At 27.6% G+C, this 12,905-nt stretch overlaps 3 protein-coding genes across 7 annotated transcripts in view; 2 read left to right on the top strand and 1 right to left on the bottom strand.

The window, feature by feature from the left end:
* Nucleotides 1-5,837, top strand: part of LOC122716538 (calpain-C) — a 31,578-nt gene extending 25,741 nt beyond the window's left edge. For all 5 annotated transcript variants that reach the window (XM_043939709.1, XM_043939711.1, XM_043939710.1 and 2 more), the window contains 12 exons: nucleotides 3,078-3,261; nucleotides 3,364-3,438; nucleotides 3,515-3,684; nucleotides 3,835-4,007; nucleotides 4,127-4,221; nucleotides 4,308-4,540; nucleotides 4,626-4,795; nucleotides 4,881-4,939; nucleotides 5,032-5,179; nucleotides 5,259-5,375; nucleotides 5,450-5,508; nucleotides 5,588-5,837. In XM_043939709.1, the coding sequence (XP_043795644.1) occupies nucleotides 3,078-3,261; nucleotides 3,364-3,438; nucleotides 3,515-3,684; nucleotides 3,835-4,007; nucleotides 4,127-4,221; nucleotides 4,308-4,540; nucleotides 4,626-4,795; nucleotides 4,881-4,939; nucleotides 5,032-5,179; nucleotides 5,259-5,375; nucleotides 5,450-5,508; nucleotides 5,588-5,614 (1,510 nt within the window). In that variant the 3' untranslated portion in view covers nucleotides 5,615-5,837. The remainder of the gene's footprint in view (nucleotides 1-3,077; nucleotides 3,262-3,363; nucleotides 3,439-3,514; nucleotides 3,685-3,834; nucleotides 4,008-4,126; nucleotides 4,222-4,307; nucleotides 4,541-4,625; nucleotides 4,796-4,880; nucleotides 4,940-5,031; nucleotides 5,180-5,258; nucleotides 5,376-5,449; nucleotides 5,509-5,587) is intronic.
* A 1,142-nt stretch (nucleotides 5,838-6,979) lies between these two features.
* Nucleotides 6,980-8,105, top strand: LOC122716628 (vesicle transport protein GOT1B). Its single transcript, XM_043939897.1, has 4 exons — nucleotides 6,980-7,273; nucleotides 7,391-7,482; nucleotides 7,552-7,730; nucleotides 7,832-8,105. Exons 1-4 carry the CDS (start codon nucleotides 7,249-7,251, stop codon nucleotides 7,956-7,958), a joined length of 423 nt encoding a protein of 140 aa, XP_043795832.1. The 5' UTR covers nucleotides 6,980-7,248; the 3' UTR covers nucleotides 7,959-8,105.
* A 478-nt stretch (nucleotides 8,106-8,583) lies between these two features.
* Nucleotides 8,584-11,761, bottom strand: LOC122716564 (ADP,ATP carrier protein 2). Its single transcript, XM_043939770.1, has 4 exons — nucleotides 11,507-11,761; nucleotides 10,005-10,266; nucleotides 9,663-9,897; nucleotides 8,584-9,585 (listed from the first exon to the last, which is right to left on the bottom strand). Exons 1-4 carry the CDS (start codon nucleotides 11,667-11,669, stop codon nucleotides 9,343-9,345), a joined length of 903 nt encoding a protein of 300 aa, XP_043795705.1. The 5' UTR covers nucleotides 11,670-11,761; the 3' UTR covers nucleotides 8,584-9,342.
* Between the last annotated feature and the right edge of the window lie 1,144 nt (nucleotides 11,762-12,905).

The raw sequence follows: 12,905 nt of genomic DNA, 5'->3' as shown, positions 1-12,905 counted from the left end.
ATTCGACGATACGAAAACGCAGTGTGTCATTGAGTTATTAATCATCCCATTTATTTTCACTATTTATCTAATTACAGCAATAAAATGATCTCAAAATTTATATTACATACGAACCGTGTCTAACGAAGCTTTTTTCTTTGTACAACATTAAAAATTTACAATTTTATAAAATTGATATCATCTAGCTAACAGTGAATTGAAATCGAATTCGTCTAGCGCAAGAAAATTCCCGTTTTCGATATGATAAAGCCGATGGGTTTTGTGACAATGTCAAATTATTCCATGCGTTTCGATTCAATGCAAACGCACAAGAGGACACGTTCTCCAACTGAGAGAATCTCTCGTCGATGGCACACTTCTTTTCACGGGGAGAGAATCGTTCATTGGCCGACCTTTCATCTTTCACGATAACCCTGTCGCGCGGATCGAATCAATTCGGAATGTACCGTGAATCCAAACTTAATAATCTGGCATTATAAATAATATTAAAATCAGTTAGAAAGCTCATATGTTCACATGCCATCGCGTGCATAGCTAGCGAAAGAATTATGCTGGACGCGATTTCCATTAGAAACCATTGCGCATGCGCCTGATACACCTCAAGCGAAGAATCGCTAAATAACGCATTATGCGTACACCGGTTAGTCCTACGATAATACCACCAATTATTTTGTAACTGTAACCATTTTGTGGAGTAATTAACGTGTTTTACGATCGATAAATGATGTGATTTAATTTCTTACTTGTAAGCAATAATATATAATTCTTCATTGCATTAAAAATAAAGTATAATAAGTAAATGACATAACACAAGGAATACAAAATTGAATCTATTGTTACATAACCTCTCTTTTTTTTTCGTATATATGATATATCTATCATATATAGAATAATATGAAAGTTGAACTTTGAACGAATTTAGATTTTGCAATGATAAAAGCAATTTTTACATATAAAAAATTACATATAAAAAAATAATAATCATATAATAATCGAAAAAATTTGTTTTTCGTAGATTATAAAGTCAAGAGCGATGATTCATAAGATTGATGTACGGAGAACGAAATTTTCAGCAGTAGAATCGTCCGTTTTGGCTCATCAGCAATAAGAATTTAGAATTCGGCATAGCTTAAGAATACGTTGGTACAGCCGGGCTATATTCGGCGCTGTATATTTGTGCACGCACATGCCAACCATGGATATACTAAGCAAGTATATCCGCGGATACTTTCACTCGACGAGTAGTCGGTTCGTTGGTTGCCAGCAATGGATCGGAGGTCAGTGCACCGGTGACCACAGTCCAAGCTTGTATCTGCGGGCACGAAAACTGCTGCAACAGCGTTTCATGCTAATAGAGACTCGAAAACGAGCTTTGTTAATAAGTTCATCTACTTATCTGATTTCATAATGTTGAAATTTTTATCGATTTATGAATACTTGAATTCTGTCCTGGAATTACGAATTTAGTTCTCTCATGGATAGTTCACTAATTAAAAACATATATTTCAGAATATCCTTTTTTCCGATAAAAATTTATTACTTATGAATATATATATATATATATATATATAGAGAGAGAGAGAGAGAGAGAGAGAAAGAGATAGAGATAGAGATTATCAATTCTATTTATTTTTTAAATTATGAAACTGTTTTATGTAGATAATATTATTGTAGATATGCCGTTTACATATATTATTTATTAATTTCAAAATTGTTGTTTAATTTTATATTATGAATAATATAAAATATATATTAACATTGGTAATCATATAAAAGAATTGCAAATAACATTTCATATCTGCGTCATTACCCCGTTAGATGATCATAGGACGGAAATACGTCAATGGTAAGATTCGCATTATCGTTGACTCACAAATGACAATGGCAGTTACATAGTTAGCAGTGTTTAATCAAAGATGATCCTTGCGATAATTTCATTTCTTCATAATCTGATAAAGATTCACTATCTATTATTTATTATTTTTGAATTCTATTCAATAACCCAATCTACTGCATATCAAATTACTTACACCAAATCAATAGCGAACAATTTAACCAGTAATTATTAACGTCTGTATCGTTCATTTCCGTGATTCGATCGGTGAAAATAATCGATCCTCGATCATTGCCCTATTAACTCGTTTCACTATTATTCCAACTGTAGACCAACACTGACCACTTCCGAGCTGGTGTATTTCCGCCAATGGAACATACCGAATTCGAAGCTCATAAAAGGCACACAATGGTATATATATGGATCTATCTGTTGATGGCGTTGCGCTTGCCTTCCCTGAGAAAATACCCATGTGACTGTTTGAGCGACGCGTGTGAATGGTTACGGTTTAGAGATTAACCTATACGTGTACACTAGGTGTATGCATACCACCTTGCATGTGGCACGGGAAACTCCCTATCTAGCCTAAAGCCTATGGATGTGAAGGCGTTGGTGTTTACTAGGACGAGCCAGTTGACGAAGAGAGCAAGAGAAAGAAACCCCGTTATCTAGAAAACGTTAATTCTCGCAAAAACGGCACATACGTACAGATAACATCGCTCACTTCTCATAACTCTTATTTCTCTTATCGATTGAAACGAGATCTCTTTCCTATCTCGAACGGATGATTTCCGAAATGAAAAATACGGCAACACGAGATTGCCAGCTTAATCAACTCGGTAGATTTAATTTCACGGAACAAAGATATTCCGGTAGCGTGGCAAGCGAGATTAACGAGCCGTCGCGTCGCATCGACTCAACTTTCTTCGCGTAATCGATGGGCAACTCGCGATCGCATAGTAATTGTGGTGTTTCATCGTCAATAAGAAGAGGTCACAGGTCGAAAAATTCTATATATTCGCTTTCCCTGAGTCCATCTTAACATTCTTGCGTTTAAAAAAGACCGTACGTGTGATAGACGAGTTTTCTCCACGAGTTTAACTGGCGTGACTAGAAATACCAGATAGCTCATTGAAATTGAATAGATAAAGTTTTTCGTGTATCATTTCATCCGTTGTATGAAGATAATTATTCACTGAGAAAGTTATCTCGAAATAGAGAAATTGATTTTCGCTCATTTCAGATTGCACGGATCTTACGAAGCCCTCAAATATGGAACTTTGTTAGATGGTTTATCTGATCTTACTGGAGGAATCACAGAGAGTATCGCAATACGTCAAGATCCTACTGCGTGCGGACGTGTCCTTGCGAAGCTTCTTGACATGACATCTCTTATCACGTGTACAGTAAATAATAATCAGCAACAAGTAAGCTTTCTTAATATTCTTTTTAAATTATATATTGTAGATATTCATTTCAAATATCTCTAATATTTTAAAACTAAATTATTTATTCTTATGTGATTTTAGATTCGTACTAGTACAGAGAAACTTGCAAATGGTATTCAAATGGGGATCAATTATCGATTATATGCTATTGAAAGGGTAAATAACATTCGTTTAATGATTTTATTTTTTTTTAGCTTGTATCTGAAATTAGTTAATTATATAATAAATTTAGGTGGAAACATTCAATGGCGAAGCAGTTCAATTAGTAAAATTAAGAAATCCTCTTGGACCTGGTAGAGAATATGTTGGCGCTTGGGCGAGAGGTGGCCTCGAATGGGATGAAATACCACCAATGGAAAGAGATCGTTTAGCAGTCAGGAACATGGCCGAGGGGGAATTCTGGTGAATTAATTTTAATATTATAATTTCTTAATTCATGCAATAACATTTTTGATAAAAAAGAATTTTAATAATATTATTATTTTATTTAATTATGATAAATAATATGAATATATTATTGAAATGATAATGACAATCGTAATTCAATCGTAGGATATCATATTCAGATTTTGTGAAGACATTCACTCATTTAGAAGTCGTACATCTTGATGCTGAAACGTCGAGGGATGAACCATCATTGCATAGCAAACATACTTGGCAAATGAAACTCTATCAAGGTAGCTGGAGGAGAGGTGTAACTGCGGGAGGATGTAGAAACAATGAAGGTTCATATGCAGTTTATTAATAATAAACATTTTACAACGAAAATTTGAAAATACGTCATATAAATTATTGAAATTATAATAAAATATTCTATGATTTTGTTAATGTATTTATGTTACAGAAACTTTTCATATTAATCCACAATTACATCTAATTCTAAGCGAAATGGAAGAAGTAATTGTTTCTTTATATCAACACTCTATTATGGAGATAAAAGTAAGATGTATTTTTTATGGTATACATTATATATTTTAAAAAAATTATATTAATTATAATGTGTATAATATTTTCATTATATCAAGGTAATAGGATTCACGGCGTATACTTTACCGAAAAATAGCACAGAATCAATAAATAAACAGTTCTTTAAAAAAAATAAATCTTTAGTAAATTCACAATATACGAATAGCCGTCAAGTCAGCCATAGATGCCAATTAGATCAAGGTGGATATTTATTAGTTCCCACTACTTTTGAACCTACACAAGAAACAAGTTTTACATTGCGAGTTTATAGTAGTAAACCCTTAAAACTTAAGTAAGTAATTTAAGTAAGTAATTCAATTTTAATATTAATGCATTATTTAAAAATATAATTATATTTTATATAATAATTTCACTAGACTTCTTGATACTCCGCCATCTTTGGTAAAATCGGCTATTATTAAAGCACCACCTCTTGAAGGCAAAGGTTTTTCACAATATGAAGCCGTTTTTTTGCAACTTGCTGATGAGCATAGAACAGTAAACGCTTTTGAATTACAAGAACTTCTCGAAGCTTGTTTACCAAATGGTAAAAGTTAAAACTATTGAAAATTGTGATCGAAATTAAAAGAAAAATTGAAATTAAAAAAAATATTATTATATTTTATTTCTAGACTACATAAAGAGCTGTGCTTGTATGGAAGTATGTCGACAAGTAGTTCTTACAATGGATGTATCCTTAAAATTAATTATTTCAATTTTATTTCGACTGCTTAATAACATACTTAAAATTTATTTGTTTTCCTTAAATTGATATCAATATAGAGTTCCGGAAGTGGTCGATTGAAATTTAATGATTTCAAAGATCTTATGTGTAGTTTAAAATATTGGCAAGCTGCTTTTAAAAACCATACGAAGGAAAAGACTGGTATACTTAAAGCGGAACGATTACGAGATGCATTATTAGAAGTGGGTAAGTAAATATTTATCGATACCTAATTCAGTTATCAACGTATAATATATTTTTAACATTTAAAAAATATTTCTATTAGGATTCCAATTAAATACAGATGTTCTTTCAATTTTAATTCTTCGATATATGAGAAAAGATGGAACACTTAGATTTGGTGACTTTGTTTCAGCAATTTTACATTTGAGTGATGCATTCGGTATATTTTTATCTTTTGTTTTTTATATCTTTATATTTTATTTTTACTAATGTTTAATTTTATTTTATATATAGGAATATTTGAAAGTAAAGATCCTTTGCAAAATGGAACTATAAAATTAAGTTTAACTGAGGTACATTATATTTCATATTTTATTTAATTTAAATATAGAAAATAAATCTATTTTATAAAATATTAATATTTATTTTTAGTGGCTCAGATCATCTCTGATGTGCTGAATTTACTACTCAACATAATGTGTGTACCTTGAAATATTTGTAAATAATGTTTTCTACATCGTATATAGATATAAGTTTTAGCCATATTAACAATAACGATAAAATCCATTTTTTGTTTTGTTTGTAAAATATCATTTTTCGCCATTAGCAATCATCATTCCTTCATTTGATTAAACATTATAAGTGACTATGTATTATATGTTATTTGTATAAGAAATTCATAATACATAATAAAATAAATTTATTTTGTACAGTCCCTTTATTCAAAATAAACAATTATTCATTGTAAATAAATTTCTTATCAAAATAGGCTATACTTAAGTGTATAAATTTTACATAAATAAAAATAGACAAAGAAAGTAAGTAACAAGAAAAAGACAAAGATAGAATAAAAATTTAAAAATCAATATCATTTTCAGAATGATTATTCAGAATTATACTATAAATTATACTATAAATAAAATATATAAAGAAAAGATAGAAAATAGTAGAAAAAGGATAAAAATAGAATAAAAATTGATTTTCAGTGACATCTCTTAAGTATCAAAAATATCTCTTTAAAATCATTTTTCTAAGAACAACTAAAAAATAGTGCTAGTTCTTAATTCTTAGTCTGCTTTATCCTATATTTTTTAAGAAGATATCTTTGGTATTCAAGAGATGCCGTTAGTAGTTAATTTTTATTCCTATCTGTGTCCTTTTTTCATTATTTATTTTCCTTGTCCACTACTCTTGACGCGTGATTAGACGAAGTACTTATTTAAAATATCAATAAAATATTCATTCATCATATTTCTTTCAAAACAATTAAATGTTTTAAATCTGTGTTTTAACAATTAAATGTCTTAAATCTTTGATTTGTAATTTTTTAAAAAAATTTGAAAAATTTATTTTCAAAATTTATTTATATTTAATTTATCAAATGTTAATTTTTATTATAGGATTAATTTATGAATTAATCTCTTTAATCCCATATAATAATTTTATATTTTATTTTTAATATAAATTACAATAGAGTTTTATATATTATATATATTTATTTTTATTTAATTTAATAAATTAGATAATATAAGTTTATATATAATAAAATTATTTATTCATTTATTAAAAAAATTCTTATTAGAAATTATTTTTTAAAATTATATTTTAGAAATAATATTACATAAGTAATAAAATTTGTTATTATATGTTTCTCTATTCTTATATATTGTATTAAATTCTATTATAATTATTATAAATAATATTTTTATATAATTGACATATCGTATAATAATGAAATACAAGATTACAAGTCTAAACAATCTTATATATGTATCATTGGATTGTATGTATATATATATATATATATATATATATATATAATGATGTTCAGTTCACTAATGATTGAGCATATCTAAATTTTGTAAAAATAATGATATGATGGTTATTACAATATATATACAGTATTCAATTTACAATTTTTATACGGTGATTAGAAATAGTGTTTAGTTGAAAAGTATCATATCACAATTAATGACGTGGATTTAGGTTAGGTTATGCACAACGTTACAACTGTTACTAGAATTCTCGTCGAAATAGTATTATAAAAATAATTTAATTATTAATTATTTATCATTAAATACAAATCATAAATAATGTTCGAAATAACAGATACACAAAGTAAGTAATAAATAACTTATAATTTATACAAAATTTATATGATTTTTTAATAATTCTCAAGCATAAAATGAAATGCGAATTTCAAAACAATATATAATAATAAGATATTGATTTCAGAAATCGGAGTGGGACTTGTAGGTTTTGGAATATCTTTTCTGTTTCTTGGGGTTTTATTACTGTTTGATAAAGGTCTTCTTGCTATTGGAAACGTAAGAATTATTCTCATATTTTTGTAAAAACTTTACTCCATCATTTCTAAATTAATTATTTCTATACAGATTTTGTTTATATCTGGATTAGCATGTGTTATTGGACCAAAGAGAACTCTCAGTTTTTTTTTTCAAAAACATAAAATAAAAGCCAGTGCTTCATTTTTAGGAGGCATCATTGTAGTACTTATGGGTTGGCCTATTATAGGCATGATAATAGAAACATATGGTTTTGTATTATTATTTAGGTATATATATATATATATATATTTAAATAATTATTTTATTATGAAGTATATATTTATTTTTTACACAATTAATTAAAAGTTTGATGTTGTTAATGTTACAGTGGTTTTCTCCCAGTTGCGATAAATGTTTTACGAAAAGTACCTGGTTTAAAAATTATTTTAAATTTACCAGGTATATCTAAAATATTAGATTCAGTTGCAGGAGATCCAAATAGAACAACTGTATAATATGTTTGTTAATGTATCACTCAAATCATTGTATATAAGAACCATTATTTTATATTATATCCTAAACATTCTTGTCATTCCCTTCTGAAATTTTACAGATCTCTTTTTGTATTCTATAAATATTAAAATGTAAACAATAAAATTTAATTAATGTCAATTTATTTAATTTAGAAATGTTATATAGAAATAATACATAGATTTTTCATTTTCATATTATTATAAAATTCTATATTACTATTACTATAAAAATCATACAAGTTTTGAAAATATTTAAAAAGATAGGAGGAAAATCAAAATTTAAAAAAAAATATTTATAATCATTAATTTACTATTTCAATGGATTAATGATATTAAATGATAAATTTTTTTTTTATTTTGGAGTGTTTTTAATGAAATATATAAAATATGTAACAGTAAAAATATTACTTCAAAAAAATATAATTTTATTTTATATATAATATAAAAATGTATTTTTTTATATTCAATATTTTTTTTAGTAAATAAATAAGAACTCGGATAATTATCTTATATGTTAAATAAATATAATACAAGTCATATAATAACAAATCCAATCATAAAATAAAATTTAGAAAATAGATTTAAGGTAGAAAAATTGCAAAACAAATTTTATTATTATTTTTATTGATTTTGTTATTTTCTTTGCACACATCCTAACATGAACATATTGGATGCATACACTTACAAGTAACGCTTCTCATTATCTTACACGTATTTGTCTGGAGTGCGAAATTAAATTACTGTTCACTGAAACTCGATGAACTTCATTGATATCGTAAATATGATCATTTATTAATTATCTACAATGGGCCGAGAATAAGGGCGGGGGGCGGCCCAAGTCTACGCGCCCCGCCGTCGCCGTAATGGTATTTCGTCGCGCGTCCTTCTCTTGCTCAATTGTATACGCTTATTTTTTTTTCCTTTTTTGGATAATTAATTTTACTACTTTATGTCCTGACCATCTTCTATGTAGTCACATGTATCAAATATTTCATATTGCCATTATGTTATTAATTTCATAGATATATTTATATAAATATATCTTTATTTTTTTTTTTTTTTACGAAAATGAAATATGAAATATGGCACATGTGAATCTTTTCAAGAAAATACTGAATCCGGCAATAAATTAAGCGAATTCTTTCCTTCTAAAGTCAAAATACATACTCTGCCGAGCTCCATGCATTTCATAAGAAACTACCAAAAGAATTATAATCTAAAGTGTATTTCAATTTTCTCGACAGCTTGTGTACTGTTTCAGTCTGGAAACCACTTGATCTGGTATTACATTGGATGGTAAGGATAATAAAGATGGTAGTTGTAATTGTAGTTGTGAAGGTAATGAGGTGAGGATCGTTATAATATCTTAAAGAAGATTCTTAATTTCATCATAAAGTACCAATACGAGTGCACCACCTGTGCCACGAAGAATGTTAGAGAATGCTCCTTTGAAGAAAGCATTGCCACCTTCTGTTTTGTAAATGGTAGCCCAACAGTGAAGAGTGTTTTTGTACAAAATTTCAGATTTTGCGCGACCAGATTGCATCATCATACGCCTACGTACTGTATCAAATGGATAAGATACAATACCAGCAACAGTTGTGACAACCTGCAAAAAATATTACAAAAAATATTAATAAATGAATTATAATTATATCAACAAGATTTAAGATAAAAATTATTAACCTGGGCAATACCCCATGAAATAAGGAATGGTGTCTTTTTGGGATCTGGCAGCATACCGCGGGCAGTGTCATAAAAACCAAAATAGGCAGCACGATAGATGATGATACCCTGGACGGATACTCCGAAACCACGGTAAAGACCAGTAATACCATCAGCCTTAAATATCTTGGTCAGACAATTACCAAGACCTGTGAATTCACGTTCACCACCAGCTTTGCCTACATCAGCAGCCAATCTATAAATAATATATATAATTATTTTACACAAATTTTAACAAATGTTAACAATTGAGTATAAATAAATATATTAATATAATAAAATAAAATAAAATGTATTAAGTACCTAGTTCTGGCAAAGTCAAGGGGATAAACAAAACACAAAGATGTAGCACCAGCAGCACCACCAGAGGCCAAATTTCCAATAAAGTAACGCAGGAACTGTGTGTTTTTGTCAACACCACCAAGGAAAACTTGCTTATATTTGTCTTTAAAAGCAAAGTTCAAAGCTTGTGTTGGGAAGTATCTAATAACATTAGCCAAGTTGCCACGCCAATAACTGAGGAATCCTTGTTCTTTTGGAATGCGCACAAAACAATCGATCATACCTGGAATGTAAAAATATATATTTATATTTTCTTTTTGTTCCAAACATAAAATTAAATATTTTCAAAATATTTTAATTTTTTCATTAAAATACTTTCTTTATATGAATATTAAATTTCAAAATTCTATAAACTTTATTTTGTATCATATCCCGAATTCCAAATTGTTATATAACAAATCAATAGTTACAATAACAAATTAATAGTTATAAATTCGTATATTTTATTTTTTAAATTAAAATTACATTTACAAAAATAATATATATATAACGAATATATAAAATTTATCGTAATATTGATTTATATATATATATACATATTTATATATAATATATATATATTTATATATATATACATATATATACATATCAATATTATAATAATATTAAAATCTATATCTAATAAAAAAATGTTAAAAATCACATTATTTATATATCATGTAAGTTAAAATAATAATATATTATGAAGATATTAATAAAATTAATAAAATCTATATATATTATAAAAATTATTTATTAAATTTTCATTTTAAATAAAATATTCATTTAAAACAATTATGAAAAAATTATCATTCATTAGCAATATAATTTCATGTTTTGCAATTTAATTCTTAATTTTTAAATGAATTATTAATCATATTTCATATTTATATTAATTATTGCTTAGAATATGATAAATTATATTATCATAAGCATTGTGTTAGTCATTCATTAATATCAAAAACTCATGATTTCAAATGCAATTTATCTATAATACTAATTTATAGCATAAAGACGGCCATGTTGGACCGCACGGTCATCGATCGGTTCTTAGGAGTCTCGTTCAAAAAGCAAAGCCATGCACTGCCATCTGGCAGACGAGTCATTTTATCGAATATCGACCCACTCGTTTGTCATAAAACTGACTTCCTATTCAATCGATGTAATAAAAATTATGTAAGACCCGAAACTTCATCTTTGTTATATAAAGTAGAAAATTGGTGCTAGATACTACTGACGTATTATTAGTGTATAGAATGAAATGATATTACATAACAGGAATCTAACTGCCGTAGATGAACTTAGCGGAAATGCTTAGCAGTTTCACGATGCCGACACGAGAGAAATGTTTCTGTCACATGTCTCTTACGTCGTTGTTTTACTGTTAAGCACAGTAGTTGTGATTCTTCTTTAACTTTATATTATAATATTAATGATTTATCTTTTTCTAAATTATAAATAAATATAATTATCTCAAAACTTACCCTTATAACGTTGTTCTTCAGAAATTTGCTTAGAGATATGCTGTACCTGCAGCAATAGCTTCACACGTTCAATAGGAGCAACCGTCGTTTTCGAGATTGCGGCGGCTACACCACCAGCCAAAAAATCCTTGGCGAATGCCACTGGATCCGCAAGACCAGACATATTGTATCGGATAGTTGGTGTATGAAAACGGGTTAACAAAAGAAACAAGAGGAACCAACTCCAATGTTTCGGACGCGCGCCGGACGACGAGTGAGCGAGAAGAGTGAGTTCTTCTCGTTGAACGGACCTCTGCTAAGAATAGCTGCGCAGGTCACGTGCAGAGTTCTGCGCAGGTTCAATCTTCTGGCACGGCCGCACCTTAAGACCGTGACACTTCATGCACTTCAAACATGTACTCTGTTCCCGAATTCGTGACCTTTCTTTAGTATCTTGCGACACTTTGCTTTCCTGTCACTTTTTTATGGTCAGTTGTCGTGTATATCAATTTAATAAAATGCATTTATAATCATTTCTTTTAAAATTATATGTTTAACCGCGCTTATGACGTATTTCCGGTAAAGAACCTATAGAAATTGTCGCTAGTGTCAAGTATTTGAAATGTGAAGTATAATTTGGCGGGAATTTATTTTTATAAAATAATGAAAAATATATTATATTTTATACATTATATTATAATTATTTCTGTGTCTAAGAATCAAAATTAAATGAATATTGAACGTAAGTATTCAAGAAAACTAATAACTATGAATAATATTAATATTTTGTAATTTATTTTTAGAAATATAAATTAATTAATATTAATAATTAATATTATACATTTAATCAAAAGAAATATAATAATAATTATTTTTTTTTATAAAATTTAATCTGCAAACAATTGTAATTATAAATTTTAACAAATAAAATTATAAGTCAATTGTATACACATTTGAAACACCCGCGTAGTACATCTATCTTTATTGCCTTTCATGATTAATATACAAGATATAATTTACAATTATTTTATATTTTATAATTTCATAAATTTTTTTTGAAATTAATTTTAATGTAATAAATTTTTAATTTTTTAACAATTTTTCTTGATTTTCATAAAAATATTTTTATGATTTTAATAAATCTTTATTATCTCTATTATTATTTTATTAATATCTAAAATATTTATATATTATATCTAAAATTAAGAAACACTATAACATTTAATTAAAAAAGAAGTAAAAAAGCACTATATTAAGAATAAAAGTTGACCGATTTTTGTACAATTTAATATAACACTATCCGAAGTAAGTATTACTATAGAATATTCTGTCATACTAATCGATCACTATCTACACTCTTTAGTATTGATTATACATGTATGTAAATACAGAGATCAAGTTATATTCTCATTGATAAGAA

Source organism: Apis laboriosa, unplaced genomic scaffold, assembly GCF_014066325.1.
Source record: "Apis laboriosa isolate Shangri-la unplaced genomic scaffold, ASM1406632v1 scaffold47_cov149, whole genome shotgun sequence".
Lineage (NCBI taxonomy): Eukaryota > Metazoa > Arthropoda > Insecta > Hymenoptera > Apidae > Apis > Apis laboriosa.
This window is presented reverse-complemented; position numbering and strand designations above follow the sequence as displayed.